General features: G+C 38.9%; 1 protein-coding gene across 1 annotated transcript in view; it reads right to left on the bottom strand.

Annotated features, from left to right (window-relative positions):
* Positions 1-14,830: 14,830 nt before the first annotated feature.
* Positions 14,831-21,652, bottom strand: part of TYR (tyrosinase) — a 76,389-nt gene continuing 69,567 nt past the window's right edge. The window contains exon 6 of the mRNA XM_005879344.2: positions 14,831-15,469. Within this exon, the coding sequence (XP_005879406.1) occupies positions 15,234-15,469 (236 nt within the window). The 3' untranslated portion in view covers positions 14,831-15,233. The remainder of the gene's footprint in view (positions 15,470-21,652) is intronic.

Consider the following 21,652-nt stretch of genomic DNA (forward strand, 5'->3'; position numbering starts at 1 on the left):
ATACAGACAATCTTGGGGGCCCACAGTCTCCAAAAGCCAGGATCCCTGTTTAAAAACCTCTGAACAAAATTATCATCATTATAGGTATTTTAAAACTCTACCTATGTTTTCTTTGATTTCTTTTTTTGGAAGTAACTATCAATTTTTATGGACTATACTAAGAAATTAACTCTGGACAGAGAATCCAATATAATTTTTTAAAATATGTTTTTATTGATTTCAGAGAGAAAGGGAGAGGAAGAAAGAGATAGAAACATCAATGCTGAGAGAGAATCATCGATTGGCTGCCTCCTGCATAACCGCCCCCCCCTCCCCACACACACACACTCACACACTGAGGATGAGCTCCCAGCCCACCCTGACCATGGAATTGAACTGTGACTCCTGGTTCCTGGGTCTATGCTCAACCACTGAGTAACATCTTTGGGCTCTTCCACTGTTATTTAATCTTCTTGGGTCTCTTGCTTTATGCAAGGTAAGGCTTTGATTTTACATATGAATAATAATAAAAAATAAAAATAAATTCATACACACACACACACATAAATTTGGGCCTTAGTTTTTTTTATTTTTTAAATTTCAGGTTAAATGTGAAGTGATTGATAGTTTTTTCATATCATGACTTTAAATGCTAGTTGGGTGACTGATTGTACAAGCTCTTAAAACAAACAAATAAAAGCAATGTAGACAAAGCATAGTCTGAATTGATTTACTCCATATACCCATGTTATTTATAACCCCCCCCCCCCCGAAAAAAAACAACACACAAAACAAAACACTAGTGTTTACTTGGAGCATTCAAAGCAAGTAATTGATTTAAAATATAAGGCATTGTTAAAGAGGCTGGCCAGACACAAATGGGCCACCATTGTCATCAATAGATAATGCTGATGCTAAAGGATGTTCATTATATTGAAAAGAAAAAAAAAGCAGGTGAACTTTATTTTCCTTAGGGTGATTAACTCAGCTGAACAGTGATTTTTCTAGCAAGCCAATAAGACACATTTTCAATGGCTACTCATGGCACAGTTCCCTTTTCTTATGCTATCTAGAACACTGGCATATCCAGTTATATTATAGAAACATAAATGCTGAAGTTAGGAGGACTGTTATTTTGTAGTTGATGAAACCAAGGCCCAAAGGAAGAGGGTAACTTGCTTCAAGTCACCCACTGAGTTTGTCACAGAGTCACCTGGAGCTCAGCTTTCTTAATCTCTGCTACTGAAAGGCTCTTTTCCCTGCCCCATGAAATATCCATCTGATAAGACACCGGTAGTACTGTTAGTTTGAATCTCCCTGTAAACTCTAGTGCTACCTGGAAAATAGGTAGTGAATGTTAATTCCTGATTCATAGCAGAAAATCACACTCTTCTTCCCAATATATCTTCTGATTCTAAATTCATTAGTCATGTCTTTTGCCTACTAAAATCTGTTTTCCTATATTCGTTTTAAAACAGGACAATTGTGCTAAAAAGATTTTGTTCTTCGGGACTCTGTATTGGAAATTTGTAATAGTATATAGTTTCTAGGAAATGTTAATATTGCCATTTTTAAATTTAGGTTCATAGACAAAAGTCATAACTTCACCAACTTTCTAACCTCCTAGGGAACTGTTGTTATTGAAACAGATGACTATTGTTCTCTACTCACAGGACCGTATCATGCTTCTTATTCAGGAGAAAAGAACCATCTTTTTGTAAGCTAGTGAGACAGGAAATAAATGATACCAAGCATAATGAGATCTGCGTTTACTTCAACCACCCCGGACAGTGAGAATTCGCTGATTCCTTCTGTCTACATCTCCCCTCCATTACCCCAGCAGCTTTATTCCATTCTGTAGTATTCTCAGAAGACAGAGTTCCAAGGCTAGCTAGATGAAGTTTCCCAAAGAAAAGACGCAGTAGAATTTTGATACTTAGCAAAGGGTCCATTAAGAGAGAACAGGAAAAAGGCCACGTGAATGAGTTGAAATTATCAGAGTTAAATAATGTTGCTTTAGAATAGAGACCAGTAATTTTTTTTAATGTGAACATACAGATTTTTATTTTTCCTTATACAAAACTTTAATTTTTGTTTATAGAATCTAAACATAGATTTCTACGTTTATTTCACATTATAGCAAAATCACTCCTAATCTTAATGCAGAGAGTTAAAATACAACTTAAGAACTGGTAAAGATAAGAAATGCCTCATAGGGGCAAAACTAGGAGGGAAAAGGGGACTCAAAGACAGAAAAATGATTTTAATACATCAGAACATGATAACGCTTTTCTTTTCATAATTTAATAGATGTTCAAATGTGTGACAAGACTGGCTATTCCTCTGGTTTGGGGAAGTGTAAAACAACATGCCCTTGGTTTGTTTTTAGAGAGCCTTTCCCGCTTTCTTTGCCACTAGAATTACAGGAGAAGCTTTCATCAGAATTACAATCTTCTTTGAGAAGTTGAGCCTTGATGAGCTGCTGGTTGACCTAGAGGCAACCCGACCTTCCGATGAGAAGCAGCACTACAAAACCGCTCTAATATATGTGGCAATAAAGGAGCGGAGGCTGCTGTGCATCCATTCCGCTGCACACGCCCCCCATGAACACTGTCATGGCAAGGTCAGATTTTTTTCAGCCCTTCTCCGTCCACCCAGGGGATGAAACCTTCTTAATAATGCAGACACTGAGAAACAGATATTCTCTCTGTTGTATCATAACAGGGTGTCTGTTCATCTGTATCAGCACATTCATGGGAGCCTCGTTACCGATTTAGGATGGCTGTATATTTTATTGTAGTGGTGAGAGATCTACACAATGCATCAAATGAGAGCCGGGCTTGCGTGCTAAAAAATATATGGCAGCCAGCACATTGGCCAGGGAGACAGCAGTTAAATCTTCCAGGCTTTCGCCTCCAGCGGAGCCCTAAAGGAATGTAAAATACCTTGCCGCACATATATATATATATTGGAATGTGACCTGGGTTGCACTCCCTGCTCTGTGTTTTGACGTGATGTATGGTTAATTCTCCAGAGTCTCAGGGACTCTCCGGTTCAGGAAAAGACCAGCTGTTGAGTCAGCGTGGCATCTGTAACCACATACCTGGGTGCCCACCAGATGTAATTACCTTTATTAAAGGTGACCATTATCTGCTTACCAAATGGCCAGAGCGGGAAAGTGTCTTTATTTTCTTCTCTATTCCATAAAATTAGGTTAAAATTCAGAGTTGGGAGAAGTAAAAATCACTTTGAAATGTGGGAATGGTTGGGGGCAGGTTACCAGTGTCGTCATTTTATCCAGCTGCCTCCAGTGTGTGGCGTGAACAGGATCCCGGGTTAGAGATCAGACTTGCAACCTTCACCCCTGCAAAGCATTAGACCACGTGCATAAAAAGGCGAATGCCATCAAGCTCTGCCTAACTTACGTGGAGGTGGTAGGGCAAGAATGTGGAGGAGAGGAGGAAAGGAGTGATGAAGAAAGAAAAGTTTCCCAGGTAAAATAAATCTTAAGTGTGTTTTTGAAAACACCATAAAAGTAAAGAAGTTATGTAAAAGTGAAAACACAGGTGTTTATGAGTCACAGTCCATTGTAACTGATTGAGTTAGTAGTTAATTGTTTTCTGGGCAAATAGAGAAGGGCCCACAAATAAATCAGTACCACTGATCTGTTCTGAGGTTCTGATAAACAAAGTTGCCTGTTCTGCCCAGTGTAACTGCCTTCTGAATTCCTCTTACACTGGTTTTGGTCAGGCCCAATGTGGCTAGAGATAGCTGTATTGATCTATGAGAACTGAGCTAGGAATTGCTGGAAGGCAATATAACTTACCCCCCTTATTTAAAGTTTAATGGAGTAAAAAGCAGCTGTTTATGAGACAGCCTACTGAGTTAAGACTAAGGCCTATATTGTAGAACTAGAAATAATTATAGAAAAGACAAAAGCACTGCATGGAAGCTATCTTTTTCCTAGATGGAAAAAAAAGAATTTCATATTTTTCTTACTGTTTCCAAAGATACTTTACATTATGTATTTTCATCCAAGCTCACATTATTTTGTAGATACTTATATTTAAATTACGTGTGTGTAGGAGAACAAGAGAGGGAGAGAGAGAGAGAGTGTTTGCCATGGATTGGAAGAAAAATTGCCTGAATGAAAAAGACATTCTGCAATAATGTGAAATGACACTTTCCAACGTTCATAATAAGCATTCAATCATGGCAGGTTTGCAATTGGAAGACCTGTGGTCCTCTATCACAATGGGAGACACTCTGCCACCCAGGTGTGCAGTTGATTCCTGTCTGGCTGAATGGAATTGAGTGCACACAATGCTGGAGAGGAAGCCAGCGCTCAGATTCAGTACTTGTGAAGAACTAGAAAAAGTATGTTTATTTTTATATGTAATTTTATTGTTGTAAGTCATTCTCTGTAGAAAACCTTCGTTCTTTTTGGCTCACAGCACAGTGTAAAAGCTAAACAAATACAGGTTAGACAAATATACTTTAAAATGTCCTTTATTGTAAACTAATTGTGCACCTTTGGCCGTACTAATCAAGAATTTTCTCCAGGGTTTGGGAATGAATGTGTTGTTGTTTTGCTTGTTTTTTGAATTACTCTTGTTTTGATCCTAATGAAAGACTAAATGACTACACTAGACTTTCATGTGAAAACATTTAACAAGTAATTTTTTTTTAAATTTTATTTTGAAAAATTTTGAAAGTGGTCTAAATTCCAAGCATGTCAACACTCTTATAATTTTCAACTGTATTTATCACTGGGAATTAAATAATTCTAATCTTTAAATTTAATACCCTGACTTTGGGATTTTGGTTTGCTTTTTGGTCTTCTCAAAATTCATAATTGTGTCCATTAAAACATCAAAATATTTATACAGTTTTATGATGCCAATTATACATATTTTCTGCACAGAAAATTAATAAAATACAGTATATTCATTATGAAGTCCAAATGTTGAGTTTTTATACTTTATCATTAAAAGGTTTCAATTTTACCTAAACATTGAATATATTATAAATATTTACATGCATGTAGTAACTCCTGCTTAAGGGATTTTGTTTACTGTTTTTTTCAATATATCACCATCTCCCTTTTTTTAAATCTGTGAATTACACAAGTAAAGAATAATAGTAGAGCAACTGTTTTATCTGACATTTACATAGGCGGGATATGAGCAGTTTGCCATATGTTCTGTCCTAGAGACCTGTGTTTCAGTACCATCTGAAAACTATGATTTTCTCATTAGAAAAATATAGACCAGCCCAGCTGGTGTGGCTCCATGGGGTGAACATTGTCACATGGACCAAGAGGTCCCGGGTTCATTTCCAGGTCAGGACACATGCCCAGGTTGTGAGCTCTTTCTTCAATTGGGGGGGTGCAGGAGGCAGCCAATTCTCATTGATGTTTCTCTCTCTCTCCCTTTCCCTTCCTCTCTGAAATCAATACAAGTATTTTTTTTTAAGAAAAAAATATAAACCGGAATTTTCTCAAAGGTCATTCCATTTTGTGTTTCTGTGTTGGCTGTAAACCTATAATTTGATAGTGAACAGGATGAATACGAATGCTTCAGCATACATGATTGTGGTCACTTTTAGTTCCTAAGATAAACCTAATAAGGTATACAAATTGAAAAGCCTTCTTGCATCAGCAGGATGAAAAGGTATTTCCTTTAGAGTAAAAGACATCGTGGCATTGCTTCTAAATGTATGTTCTTTATATTAACTTATTATTTATTGTTTAATCTAAAAATCATTCATAGGTCAAATCATGCCGCAGTGCTTTAATTTATAGAGCTTTTAGAAGTGGTGACTTGCTTATAGGGTTTAAGCAGGTTACTTCACTATCTGGTTCTCCATTGCTCTCAATCAATTCCTACCACACTGCAGTCCTTCAAGTGATTTATTTTCAAAGAATCTGCTTTCCTGAGATGGTGTCTTGCCTCCCGTAGTTTAAAAAGCTGTCGTGCGTTCTCTAATGGACATTTCAACAGGTCAAGTTCAAATGCATTTGAAAGGCAATATTAACAGTTATGAGCTTGCATTTATTTCCTCTGTGCATTATTTGCTTTGTGTCACAGTGGGGTCCTGAGAGCATGCTTTAATAACATTAATGTTGTAAAAATACTCAGCAGCAGCAGCCGGTGTGGGAAGAACACAAAAGATAATTGGGAAAAATGTTTTGGGGGGTTGCACAAATCCAGGGCAATATATCAATCTGAAGACTCAAAGTTCCTGTAATTCATATTGATTACCCTGCTGTCAGGAATGCTTTCCACAGCTCAAAAATATGAAAATGTATGACAGTAAAAGTTTCTCATCAGACATTTTATTGGGCAATGAAACCTGCAAGAAATCTCTTTAAATGGCTTGTGTTGCAGAGGCCCTCTTTGCAGCTTGCTGGTAAATGTGTCATCAACTGGGAGATGGAAACAAACACCCAAGCCCTGGCCAGTTTTGCTCAGTGGATAGAGCGTCGGCCTGCGGACTGAAGGGTCCCAGGTTTGGTTCCGGTCAAGGGCACACTGCCTCCATTGCAGGCTCCAGGGCGAGTGCAGGAGGCAACCAGTCAATGTTTCTCTCACATCGATATTTCTCTCTCTCTCTTTCCCTTTCTCTTCTATTCTCTCTAAAAATCAATGGAAAAATACCCTCAGGTGACGATTTTAAAAAATGATGTTGAAAAAACAAACAGATACATAATAAAATAGTTTTTTCAAAAAACGCCCAAAACTTGGTTTTGCATTTCAAATACAGACCCAAGGTATTGTGACAAGTACTTTTTGACTTAAAGCGACTGTTAATTATGACAGATTTTTCAAACCTTCCATGCATTTTGACAAGGTGATTCCTGAAATTAAATTTCAGGTTCGTTTTGACAAACAATTTTGTTGGGAGGTTTGGATTAATCAACATTCAGATTTCAAGTTTTTTAAATACCTGTCTATTTGCCTTGAGTTTCTTTTGTGGTGGTGGTGAGAAATGGTTAATTATTTATTTTAAATCTCTAATGCAGTGGTTCTCAACCTTGGCTGCACATTAGAATCACCCGGGAATATTTTTAAAATCCTGATTTCTGGGCCTAATCCTCCGGAAATTCTGTTTCTTTGTTACTAATGTTGTGGCCTCACCCCATAACAAAGAAACAGAATTTCCGGAGAGTGAGGCCTAGAAATCAGGATTTTAAAAAGATTCCCGGGTGATTCTAATGTGCAGCCAAGGTTGAGAACCACTGCTCTAATGGGATACTTAGGAGGAGGGGAAAACAACAAATTTTGGTCTCCCAAAGCAAATGAAAACAATATAAGGCTGCTCTGCTCCAAATTGGATCAGCAGGCAGCAGGGCGCCACAGCCATTCTCTGAAGGCATACTGTGATTAGTAAACGCTTTAACCTGGAACCTTTGTCAGGCCTCTCAGGCATGTTTTTTGTTTGTTCTTCCTGTTTTTTCAAGCCCAGCTATAGACCTAAGAACTCCCAGGTCCTATGCTACACTTAGCACGGCCTATTTATTTGGGTCTTTGGATTAACCCAGGCTTTGCTTCTGTCTGTTTCCCATTCAGCTCCTACTATCTTTGGTTTGGAGTTTTCCTTTGTCTCAGGGTTTAGGGAAGTCACCCAGACACTGGCCCTGCCCAGCCACAGGTCAATGTATGTGTACAGTCATGGTCACTGTAGCTATTCATCAAAGCACATATTGCAGAACCAAGTGTCTTTATGGTAGGCTTATAGGTAGATTTTATGAACATAAGAAGTGATTCTCTCTCTCTCTCTCTCTCTCTCTCTCTCTCTCTCTCTCGTTTTGTTCTATAAAGATGTCACACACTGAATTAGTAAATACTGAGCCATTGCTCTCAATTAGATTCTTACGTGCCTCAGATCACCTGTTATAGAACCACCTCCAACACATGTATGCTCTTCATAATGCAAATCACAGCCTTGTTGCACTTGGGGGCCAGTTTAAACTGTGAAATCACCAGCAAAAAGCACAAACAAGCAAAAAATGTGGCACTATCAGACCATGAAAAGGATACTTGATTACAGTGCCAGAATTGAAACAAGAACACGGAGTGGCTCCTTATTTGACATAAACTGGGAACATAGTTATCCTATATAATAAAAGCCTAATATGCTAAGTGTCTGACCCTTCCTTCAACCATTCAACCAGTTGCTATGACACGCACTGACCACCAGGAGGCAGATGTTCTGACCCAATAGGTTAGCTTCCTGCTGGAGTCTGGCTGATCAGGACTGGATGAGACAGGCTGGACACACCCTGGAGCCCTTCTGCAGTCCCTCCCCGGCCCCAATCCTGCACTGGTGGGGTCCCTCGGCCTGGCCTGTGCCCTCTCACAATCCAGGACCCCTCGGGGGATGTCAGAGAGCTGGTTTCAGCCTGATCCCCGCAGGCCAGGCCAAGGGACCCCACCGGTACATGAATCTGTGCACCAGGCCTCTAGTATTATATTAATATTCAAGATAATGCAAAACAATTTAGCATACACAAAATATAAGGTTATATTTTCATCTCTCTTTTTTTTAAAACACAGTTAACTTATGGTAACTTAATCTGCTCTATGAAAAGTTATTAACTCACAGTTACCGAGGACTTATTATGCACTATTGTAAATGCTTTGCATTTATTCTTTAGAATATGTTGAACAAAGTGCTATTTTTATTTACATTTTAAAAATGAGAAAACTGAGGAACAGAGAGGTAAAATAATTCAGACAAGGTCATACAGTTAATGAGAGATTGAGCCAGAAATCAAATTCATCAAGTCTGACTTCAGATCCCCCATATGTTGAAGGTTTTTGTATATCTTTAATGTACTTAATATCACAGCCTGTGCTGTGCTAACCTCCCATTAAGAGTACTTTATCACCTGGCCAATTTTCCTTGTTAGTTTTTAAGTCAGTATTATAGGCAGAATAAGCTCTCCGTACACCCGTCCCAAAAATGTACCTGTCTTAATCCCCAGAACCTATGACTATATGTCCTTACATGGCAAAGGAGCTTTTCAGATATGGTTAAAGGTAAGGTCTTTGAGATGGAGTCTGCAGGAGCACCAGGTAAGTTGAAACATGAATGTGTGAAACCAGATAATCTCCCTGCCTGTAGTCAGTCACAGAGAGATGTGACTACAAAAGAATGATGAGAGCAAAACAACATTCCAGTGTTTGAAGATGGAGAGAGGCCACAAGACAAGGAATGCACTTTAAGTCCTCACTTAACATCTTCCAGAGATTCTTGTAATCTGCGACTTTAAGAGAAACTTCGTGCATGAAACCAATTGAACCGTGGGCTAATTAATATAAACAAGAGTGACGTTCCTATGGCATATTTCTGGTTACGAAAACGTCACCAAATTTTTAAATAAAGACCTACAACACTTCTAACATTAGACATTAAAATAAATGTGAGCTGCACATACATTTAAGAAAGGTTTATAAAAACAAGATAATTCTTTTCCAATCAGCTTGGCCCAGTTCCGGGTTACGTGGGTCGCCCAGCCTCTCCCAGCAGCTCAGGGTGCAAGGCGGGAGCCCGCCCTGGACAGACGCCTTCCATCTCAGGGCGCACTCCCGAGGGCCACGCTTGCTCAGACCCGGACAGTGTAGACGCGCAGGTTCACCTCCTGGGCGCATCTTGGGACGCGGAGGAAACCCACGCAGACATGGGGAGAACGTGCAAACTCCATAGAGGCAGTGACCCGGCTGGGAGTCGATCTTTTTCCTCATCATCATTATAATGAAACGAGACGGAATGAAACAGTGTTGTTGGAGAACCTATTGAATGTCTCTAGGAGCTAGAAAAGGTAAGGAAATTAATTCTTCCCTAGCGTCTCCCCCAAAACCACAACTAATGCGGCTGGGATTTTAGCTCAGTTGGACCCATATGGGGCTTCTGGTTTATTGAATTACAAGATAAATCCGTGTCGTTTATGCCACTGTGTTTGTGGTAATTTACTTCAGTAGCAATGATACAATCAGCAGCAAAGTTCCTTTTGATATTGGAGAAAGGTGGGAAAATGTTAGTCTTTCTGTACTTTATTTCCAAACACATGCACACGGACACAAACACATCCATCCTTTACAATTACTCTGGCAACTGTGTTTAAAAATGACATGATCTGATAAGGAGGACTGGCCAGATCCCAAGCAGAGGGCAGTTTTTGTTCAAAAAGCGATACAAACAAGGTGTTCAAACTGGTCTCGGGCTTTGTTTTCAGGGCCTTCCCTGCCTTCCAGACCCCTGTCACGTGGTCTCTGAGTATCCCATCAGCTGAACCCAACTCTGCTTTGATTCACACTGTTTTGATGCCCTGCGCTTTTTCTTCCACGGGTGGATTTCTGGTTTTGCTGTTTTTATTTCTGCATTATTCTTGAGGCGCACATACCTCTTTACCTAGCCAAGGTGTACACATTTCTGAAAATATCTTCTTTTGGGACCAATTTATATCCGTGTTATTCCCTATCTCTCTAGGATGGCTGAGTCTGAATTTCCTTCTAATTTTAGTGAGGGGAAAAGTATCCAGCAAATAAGGGTTTTAATTTGAAAATTATATTTTTTATGAGAGGAAGCACTATTTCAAGCTCCAATTAGGGTCTTCAGCTCCTCTCAAAGAGAATTGCAAGTCTTCTTCATCTTTTTGTTTTCTTCTTTATTCCTTTTGATCTCTTATTTTTAGAATTTTCTTTGCATTTTTAAATCCACCCAACCCTTTTCAGAAGCACTGTGGAAATTCATTAGAAAAACCATAAAATTATTTATATGCTTTGACTCAGAGATCATACCACTGGAAAATAATTTAAGAGAAATCAGATGCCAAATGTACCAAGATATTCCTTATAACACTAGGTAAAGCCTAACTATCTAGTAGCAAGAACCTGGTAAGTTATGACACATCAACATAATTGAATACAAACAACAATGAAATTTATAATTATGAATCATCTAAGAGACACTGGACTCAAATCCCACCTCAATTACCTAAACTACTGAACAGACATGTAAGCCTGGGTAAAGTACATCTCCTATGGAAGCCACAGGCTCCTCATATGAATACACAAAAATAATACTTATTTTCATATCAATAATATGAAGATTAAATAAGTTCACATGTACATGAAGCACTTAGTACAGTTCTTGGAGCATCATAACCAGTCACTATCTTGTAACATCTTTGTTATTTATTTTTAAATACAGAATTAGAAAACTGTATGATTATGATTGTGAAACCTACAAGAATTGGTAGATAAACATGAAGTCATATGAATAATTTCTTATATTACCATTAAGAAAGCAAGGCACAAAACAATTAGGTAAACATGGACTATATAGAGTTTTAATAATGCTTTTATTTAAAAGAAGATTCTAGACTATTCCTATTTAAAAGTTACAGTTTAATGATTTGGAAGTCCTCAAGGCAGCGGTTCTCAACCTGTGGGTCGCGACCCCTTTGGCGGTCGAACGACCCTTTCACAGGGGTCGCATAAGACCATCCTGCATATCAGATATTTACATTATGATTCATAACAGTAGCAACATTACAGTTATGAAGTAGCAACAAAATAATTTTATGGTTGGGTCACAACATGAGGAACTGTATTTAAAGGGCCAGAAGGTTGAGAACCACTGCCTTAAGGTCTCCAGTGGATGCCAGGGGCAATTTTATCTTCTTTATTTTGTACAAACTAGCAAAGGCTTTTAAAAATAAGCAACATAAAATTAAAACAAACAAACAAGCAAAAAGCGATTTTTACTTGCATTTCAGCAACTTTCAGAAGTTTAATCAGAAGGGGAGTGGAACTTTGTTCTCCTGATACATCCTTCAAAATAGCACAGGCTCACAATAGGTGGCCCCAATGAGGCCCTTTTATGGTGACAAAGAAAAGGGTTGCTACAAATCAAAGCCCATATAAACAAGGAAAAGGCTATCTTAAAGCATTCACAATCAATGCCACTTGTCAGGCTGCTAAAGACAGTGGCTGAAATGACTTGTACCCATCACATATTTATTTTTACAGATGGAGAATTATATATTTGACGTGTTGGAAAGGTTGGGTACAAAAATCCTTTTTTTATGTAAAACCCAGAATGAGGAACAAAAAAGTGGCAGCTGCTTATTTCTTTCTCTGTGACAAAATGTGACTTATAATGTGAAAAAGGGCAGAGTCGAAAATGGATCAGTTTATAAAAGCCATATTATAAAACAATGCCACAGAATATAATGTTAATTAGAATTAAATAAAACTTTCAGGTGTCTTGAAATATCAGTCATGTAATTTTGGTACCTCCTTGAGGAAACCAAGGTATCAAACGCGGTGGTGCTTTTATAACAAATACTAGAGGCCCGATGCATGAAATTCATGCAAGGGGTTTGGCCCTCACATGAAGCTCTGGCTTCATCCGAAAGGTCGTCTGGAAGGACGTCCAGAAGGTCGTTTGGCTCTCCGGTCTAATTAGCATATCACGTTTTCATTATTATAGATTGCTGCTACACCTGTTACGTTGAGCATCTATAGCCGGGGTGGGAATGTCCAGCCTCTGAAATCATTTGGTCTGGTCCTGCCAAGGCATTAGGGGTGAATTAATTAAATGTTTCACCGAAGCAGACTAATTTTGAAGTTGATAATTTTCTATGGCCCGAGAATCCTATATAATAAAAGAGAAACATGTAAATTGACTGTCCCTCCACTACGCTCACCAGCCAAGCAGGAGTGAGTACGCAAATTAACCCAACAAAGGTGTTGGATTAATTTGCATACACAGGCGCCTGGTGGAGAGCAGAGTGGGAGAGCCGGTGGCTTGGGGGAAACGTGGCTCCCTCAGTCACTCCCCCTAAGCTGCCGGGTGAAGAGCAGAGTGGGAGAGCTGGCGGAGAATGGAGCAGCTTGGGGAACTTGGCTCCCCAAGCCACCAGATGGAGAGCAGAGAGGGAGAGCTGGTGGCTTGAAGGACTTGGCAGAGTCGGAGGCCATGGGATGGAGACAGAGCAGGAAGGGAAAACCAAGAGCACCGGGAGCACCAGGAATTCTGGGAATAGTAGTTCTGGTGGCAGCCCCAGGTCCGGAAGTGGAAGCCCAGAGTGCTGGGAGCACCAGGAATGCTGGGAATCATAGTTCTGGTGGCAGACGGATCTCCTAGAGCAGCAGTTCTCAACCTGTGGGTCGCGAATCCTTTGGTGGTCGAACAACCCTTTCACAGGGGTCGCCTAAGACCATCCTGCACATCAGATATTTACATTACGATTCATAACAGTAGCAACATTATAGTTATGAAGTAGCAACAAAAATAATTTTATGGTTGGGTCACAACATGAGGAACTGTATTTAAAGGGCCAGAAGGTTGAGAACCACTGTACTTAGACACTAGAGCAAAGTGAACCTGGAACAAGTTACTGTTGCGGTGGGGGATGGAGGGAAAGCAAAGGTGAGAGACATAATGAGCAACAAACCAAACTGAATTGGGGTCTCAGACAATTCGCTCATATGATTGCAAAGACAGACAGAAACTCCCGGATTGGAGAGGGCTCCCCTGAGGGCTCCCAGATTGGAGAGGGTGCAGGTCGGGCTGAGGGACTCACACACTCCCCAGTTCATGAATATCTTGCACTGGGCCTCTAGTAATATTATAACTATTCAAATGGCCCTTGGCAGAAAAAAGGTTCCCCACCCCTCCTCTGTAGAAACAAAACAGTATTCTCTGTTGAAGTGCAGTGATAAAGGGGGGAATTGCCTCATGATAGAGAAAAGAATGACTTTATACAGATTCCTGTCAGTGATCATGAAAATTCCTTGAGTGGATTATATTCAAGATACTTTGTAAAAACAAAGCTTAGGAGGAAGAGAGTAAAGGTACTTTCTGGGGAGAAGGGGGAAAGGCACAGGTGTTCTCCAGAGACAGCAAGACCCAGCACTGGTCCTCCTCTGAGGGTTTTTATCCTTTCTCTAAAGGTGGGGATCTGAGGGGAGGTCCCAGAGGAGCATCTCAATGAAATATCATTTTTTCAGGTGTATTTTCTCAGGGTCCTGGTCTCTACTGATTGGTTGGCACTAGGGTAAAGGGTCATTAGTCTTTGCATGTGGCCCTGATGTCAGCCATGGTGTCACTTCCTCTGGTTTTGCTGCTTTTTCGGAACTGGAGCTAAAACACAACTGAGGCCTATATGTTCTCTCTAGTTTGTCTAAAACTCTGTCTCTGTGGTCAACAGACCAGAGGCTTTGTTCTTAAAATTACTTGATGCAGATCAGAACCTCATTGTTCTGAGGATATAGTGCTTAAGGGAGTAATCGTGCAAGGGCTTTTATGGGAATCCTATGAGGCTATTCTTTGGGCTCCTTGTTCCTCTTCTAATGGGTCTATCACATGATTAGCCACATGCTAGGGGAGGAAAGGTCAGGGAAGAGTCTGAATCACATGACCAGTGAGATGAAAGGTCAGGGGTCTGAACTGCATGATGAGCAGTATGCCAGGGGAGGAAGGTCACCTGGGGGAGAGGTCTTAGCTTTCCAATTTTGCTAGTTGCCAGATACCTAGGAATTTCTGCCCTGGTGACCTTGTGTACCTGGCCTATTGTTCCTACTCTGCTTATGCCTATCTACTGCCTCCTACACTGTCAACATATTTAACGAGCACATTTTGAGACAGGCACATAGCCAGATCTGTTGAAGGGCAAGGCCCTTGTTTTCAGTGACCTTCAAAAGTATAGTCAGGACTATGGCAGGAAAGAGTGGAAGGTTGTTTTATATTTAATGTTTATAAACATTTTGGAGCAGGACTATAAAATGTAAGGGAAACATTATGCTTCCTGAGAAAAATAAAAATGCCTTTCTCAAGCTCAAAGAACTCAGTATAAATTTGTTAGTATTTTATTAAAGCCGAAGACAATAAAAAAGAAACACCATTAAACAATGAGAAGGAAAGAATTAAAAGGATTCCCACAGTTTATAAGTTTATCCAGATACAAGTAACAGTTATGAATGACCAAATAGCATTCTTTCCTTGAAAATATGGGGCTTGAGGGAAATTGTCAAAAGGATGAACAAAAACCAGCAAGGCCAGCATGGGTGTGTTCTATCTGAGATAGAAGAGGGGTTCACTTTGTATTAGGTTACAATTCTGATAATGGTCTTCACAGGCAAATACCAGGGATTTCTGTGGGGACATGCCCTGGGGACTTGAACAGCATTTGAATCAGAGAGAAGTCTGGCTTTCTGGCCCTACTCTAGTGTCTAAGCCTTTTATAAATGGCTCTGGTACAACACACTGTGGTAATCCTCCTTTTCCATGAGGAGTGGCTGCTGTTCTTCAGAAAGCTGCTTTCTCTTTCGACGATGACGATGACACAACAGGCCAATGAGCCCTCCCAGCACAGCCGTGAGGACAGACCCCATTACAGCCGCCCCAGTGAGCCATGGCCAGATCTGCCTTGCTTGTTCTAAGTAGGGCTTAATGTAGTCTTGAAAAAAGTCTGGATCTGAAATAGAAAGGCATTCAATGTTTTACAATTATTGTGGTCATCACCACTATCACCATCACCACCACCAAACTGCCACCACCACCACCATCATCATCATCCTTGCATAATACTTTGGAGTCAGATGTTTGAGTTTGAAAGTCAGCCCTGCTACTTATCAGCTGTAAGAGCTTAGGGAGGTTACACCTAATATTCCTATACCTTAGTGCAGCGGTTCTCAACCTGTGGCTCGACCCCTTTGGCGGTCGAACGACCCTTTCACGGGTCGCATAAGACCATCCTGCATATCAGATATTTACATTACGATTCATAACAGTAGCAACATTACAGTTATAAAGTAGCAACGAAAATAATTTTATGGTTGGGTCACAACATGAGGAACTGTATTTAAAGGGCCAGAAGGTTGAGAACCACTGCCTTAGTGTCTTCATCAGGAAAATAGGAAAACAATAATATCACCTTGTTGGAATGTTTTAGAGTATATAGATAATATATAATCTGTAAATTACACAGTGTCTGGCCCCATGACAGTTTACTAAAACTCGTTGAGCTATTTATTCTAGTATTTGTCTCCCAATTTCTAAATAACAGGCAAATATTGCTATCTCTTAATTATCAAGTTTATCTCTGGAATTCCTCAAATGTAAATAATGAGTTTGGTTCTCTTACAACTTTTTTAAAAATTTTAAATTCTTTATTGTGAAGACATATCTACATATGCCTTCTTTTTCCCCATTGACCTCTCCCCACCCGCTCTCACCCCCCAGCACATGCCCTCACCCCCCTACTGTCTGTATCCATTGGTTAGGCTTATATGCATGCATACAAGTCGTTTGATTGATCTCTTAGACCCCCTTCCCCCCCTCCCCTGCCTTCCCTCTGATGTTTGTCGGTCTGTTCGATGCTTCTCTTACAACTTCTTTTTTTGATCTTTTCAATATAACAAAATCATGATTTTTATTATTTTTAGTATTTAGATATTATTCATAAGTTGAACCAAGTATTATGCTATGATTACATTTCCTTTCTTACATTATTATTCCTGGAAGGTAATAATGTATGGTATCCTTTTGTTTGATTTTAAAGTACCCATCACTATATATCAGATAATCTAACATATTCTACATCCATTTTGTAATACAAAGGAAAGAAGAGTGCACATTGGGCTTCACTGTCTGTATCCATTGGTTAGGCTTATATGCATGCATACAAGTCGTTTGATTGATCTCTTAGAACCCCTTCCCCCCCTCCCCTGCCTTCCCTCTGATGTTTGTCGGTCTGTTCGATGCTTCTCTTACAACTTCTTTTTTTGATCTTTTCAATATAACAAAATCATGATTTTTATTATTTTTAGTATTTAGATATTATTCATAAGTTGAACCAAGTATTATGCTATGATTACATTTCCTTTCTTACATTATTATTCCTGGAAGGTAATAATGTATGGTATCCTTTTGTTTGATTTTAAAGTACCCATCACTATATATCAGATAATCTAACATATTCTACATCCATTTTGTAATACAAAGGAAAGAAGAGTGCACATTGGGCTTCACCTTGCAGCAAATTATGGCTATGTGACTCAAGTGTTGAGCAAAAGTAATATATGCAACTTTTGGGTAGGTTCCTTAAAAAGAAATGGTATGCCTCTTTATTTTTGCTTATTTAGCTGGATTGTGGTTAGTGTCTTGGTGAGCCATCATGGATCACGTGGTCCAAGTTAAACCCTAGGTCTTGTGGAACTATAAGAAAGGAGTGGCTCTGGTTCCTGAAATTATAAAGTGGAAACTGGACAACATACCAAGACTGTTATTTGAGCAATACACTAACTTACTTAAGCCTTGGATATTTGAAACTAGATCTGCTCCCTATCCTCACCTGTCCACCCTTGCTGATGCAGGAACTATAACCTTCCTTTATGACCCATTTCCTCCGCGATAGGCAGTTCATATGCGGTGGACCATTGACTTAAGATGGGCCAATCATAATCATTACTCAGGATTCACTGTGCTGTGATTGAGAGTCCATGGCTCAGGAGCTGATAACAGACTCAACATGTGGAAGACAGGAAGAAGTCAGCACACTCCCAAAAGCAGAGAATAACAAGAGTCAGAGAATGAGAGAGGCCGTCTTTAGGGTGCTTAGTTCCCTGCTTCTCCCTGCCCCTCAGTGTCAGCCCAATTTCTGCCTTTCCTTGAATTTTATAAACCAGTAAATTCCCTTTTCATCTAAGTTCATTCCTATGGAATTTCTGCCTTTTGAATTTCAAAAAGTTCTAATTATTTTTAAAAGTTAATTATATGCCTACTACAATAGAGAAGCATCTTCACATATTCTGGAGTTACAATTATATGTAAGACTTACATAAAGTCGAAATGAGATCCACAAACCAAGGAGAAAAGGAATTTTTGTTTAATAGACTAAACAAAAATTTGGGTAGCAACACAAAGTAAAATTTAAAATGAGAGTCTCACTGTTAACCATAAACTTAGTAAGGCTCAGAAAAATTAAAACAGGGATGTTGTTTTGTAATCAGGGGAATTTATTAAAAACTGATTGTATATTAAAGCCCAGTATTCATTCACAGGAGATAAAAGTGCAGCTCCTGTGGTGTAAGTGGGGCTATAGGGCTAAAACCCTGTCCACTGCTGCTAGCTGTCTTCTTCCTGGGCACTGTCCTTTTGCCCGCTGTCACTAAGATACCTCTAAAACACCTTAGAACTCATTAAGCATAATTCGAACAATATTGAAATTTAGTTCATCAGGAAGGGACAATCACTTGCAAATGGCACACATGAGGTAAATTATTAAAAAAGATAAGTTGGAATTATAGTAATTTATATCTAAACAATGAAAGCAAACAAAGGTAAAAGAAAAAAAGAAATTTTAAAATGTGAAAACTTTTTTCATCAATTTTTAATATATTTTAAAATTATTTTGAAAATGGGACTGCAAAGGCCTAGCATATGTTGCTATTAATCACTTTAATATATAGTGCATTTAAGATATCTGACAAAATGCAGAGTAAATAGAGGTTACATAATAAATATGATTTCCTTTAATTTTAAAAGAATTTAACTAGAAATAAATGATAAATACTGTTGAGTCCTTCCTCCTCTTCCTTTACTCCTCCAATGGGTTTGGTTGCCTTTCAGTAAAAAGTACCCATTTGGACATGAGGGAAGGAGCAATGAGGTGAAACTTGTGTGTGAAAGACGTGTGTGGGTTAAGGAGGACCCTTTCTTCCATGGAGTAATAGAGAGATAATTGGTTTGGGATATAATATTTGCCACTTACTAGCTTTGTGACTTAAAATCAGTCACTTTATCCTTCTGGTCTCAATTTACTCACCTACCAAACAGAATAGAAATGACATAGCAACTTATTTCCCCTGCTGTCTCATATCACTCCCTTTCACTCCGTAACAAAATCAACACAGAGGTTCCTTCTGTGTCTGGCCCTGCTCTTGTTGTTACTATCTCAGTGAATTACATCACCATTCGTTATTTTCACAGCCCAGAAAGCTTAAAGGCAACCCTAGTATCTCTTTCTTTCTCACCTCATATAAAAATCCTTTTTTCAAATTATGTAAGTTTTCTTTGCAAAATAATATCAAATTCTTTAGTGCTTTCTGCCTCCTTTCCTACCACCACCACTGCAAGCCAAACTGCCTTCATCTCTCCCGCAGACACTTACAATAGTGTTTTCACTGGCCTCCCTAAATATGCTTTGCAACTGCTACAAACTTTCTATATGCTGCAGGAACAGTGATCTTTTATAAACTCTAATTTGACCATGATCTGTTTACAGTTTATTAAGGCTTCCAGTATTCTAACATTATGGCCAAAATCCATAATCAAGAGGAGCCCTTTATCAAATACTTAATTCTTCCTCTCATACTGATATCCTCTGAAACGTCGCTTTGTTGATCTCTAGAAATGGGACATCTCTAAATGAGTCATTAGGTAAGTAGTTGTTTAAGGCCTTTCTCTTCCATTAGGATGTAAGCTCTGTACAGATAGAGGCTGTGTTATTTGACACTGTATCCACAGTATCTTAGACTACATCTTGTTCAAGGTAGTTATTAAACATATGTATGCAGAAAGGATAAATAAATCAATAAAACCACTTAGAAAAAAACCTAGTGTAATAGAAGACTTGACACATGTAAAAATACATATCAAAAAATGACCTGGGTGTTAAGAGGGATGACATTTTTCTAACAATCTTTACTTGTATTGGTTAAGAGATACCACCCTTTGTGATAAATATCACTTAAACTCAAACTAATTCATTGATTTCACTCCATACCAGATACCAGTTGGTACTTAGGAAAAGCTTTCAAGATATCAATCCTGATCTTGTAGGGCTCCCAGCCAAGGTGGAGAAGGGAAAGATTTATCCTCAGGAAAATAGCCATGTAACTCTAGTAAAGGAATGAATAAACATGGCTACATATATGTATAAATGATTTGATATCCGAGAGTTTGACAGATGAATAAATAGCATCAGAATTTAGCCAGAGAGAAGAGCATATTCAAAAACACGAGTCAATGAAAGAGTCTGGCATGTTCTAAAATGGAAATCATAAAACGCTAAGTGATGAATCTTTGGAAAGCCATTATCAATATGCTGCCCTCATTATGTACTATGGGTATTTACACAAGAAAGGGAAAGCATTAAATGAGACTGCCCCTCTTTATGACCCACTCCCCTTACCACACCTCCACAGTTTGCAAAATCCCCTGTTCTCCTAAGGTTTTCAAAGATCTGATCTTCTCTGCCAGCCATTTCAGTGTGCCCTCCATTGGCTATGATATGCAGATAAATCAAAATAGGTCAGCTGAACTCACATCTGTTTAGTGGTTCCCCAAAGGAGAGGAAAAGGATAAAATGCACATTCTCTCGTTGGCCCTACATTGTGGTTCTGCTATGCAACATACTAGATGGACTAGGACAAGTTGTTTATATTCTTTAAGCCTCTGTTTTCTCACCTTGAAAAGGAAAAAGAAATAACAGTACCTACTTCGCAGGGTAGTTATGAATGTTAAAGGAAATAATGTACACAGCCTCCTAGAGGAGTTCTTGGAACATAAAAGAATACTATGTGTTAGCTACTGTGGAATAGCTAAATTTAGCTCCTCAGTGTAATTTCCCATAATTCATACTACTCAAATAAGGGAATTTAGCCCTTGATATATATGATATCACTTTCCACCTTTATTTTTCCTGCTATCCTTTTAGTTTAGGGTATTCCCTGCCCCTTTTTATCTGCAACCTTCCTGCTATTCCTTCAAGGCCTGGACTTGTCTTTCTAGATGGAACTACTCAGAAGTCATTGTTTTCTTCTCTGTAAAGGTTATGACTCTCTTACTACACTTAACACAGCCTACGTTTCATGCTTTCTTGCACAATTGTCTGACTTTCACTTTGAATTTAGAGCTCTTTGGGGTCTGGAACTAGGTCAGTCATTATGTCACTAAAGTCTAGCACAAGAGTTGATAAAAGTCACTCATTCGTTCATTTTATTTATCCATTTATGTTTTCACAAATTATCAATGAATATAATAAAACGTCAATGCTTGTTGAATACCTCTTACCCACAAACCACATGCTGTTTTGCAGCTTTTGGATGTTGACCTTCTTAGAGCAGAAGCATTGTGTAGTACAGTGTTGATATCACACTCCTCCACATATCGGTGTTTAATATTGGGAAAGTCACTTAAATTCTCTTCATATTAGTATTCTCACCTCTTTCTAGTGATAATGAGACTTACCTAATATAAGGTTGGTTAATAGCGCATGTATGGAATCTGCATGTAGCAAGCTCTCGAGTGAGGGGAGACATTACTCTCTGTTCATTATCAAGAAGTTACTGATATAGATCTACTAAAAAAAGTATTTAAAACCCAGACCTAACTACAATTCTAGAGTTTTTTATCTCTATCTTAATCATAGCATAGCAGTTATCATAAGTTGTTATTATTATTTGGGTTTGAATAATAAAATGTCCAGATTTTTTCTTGGTAACCCAGCAGGGAGTTCCCAAAGATGATTTCAAAACTGCTACATGCACTAGGCTCCCAGTATTTCAGGTTAAAAACTGAGATTCATGAACTTGAAGTCACACCACAGTCAGCAGATAGTCCTATTTCAAGCCCATTTTTCCCACTGATTTTAATT

Source organism: Myotis brandtii, unplaced genomic scaffold, assembly GCF_000412655.1.
Source record: "Myotis brandtii unplaced genomic scaffold, ASM41265v1 scaffold594, whole genome shotgun sequence".
NCBI classification, from domain to species: Eukaryota; Metazoa; Chordata; class Mammalia; order Chiroptera; family Vespertilionidae; genus Myotis; species Myotis brandtii.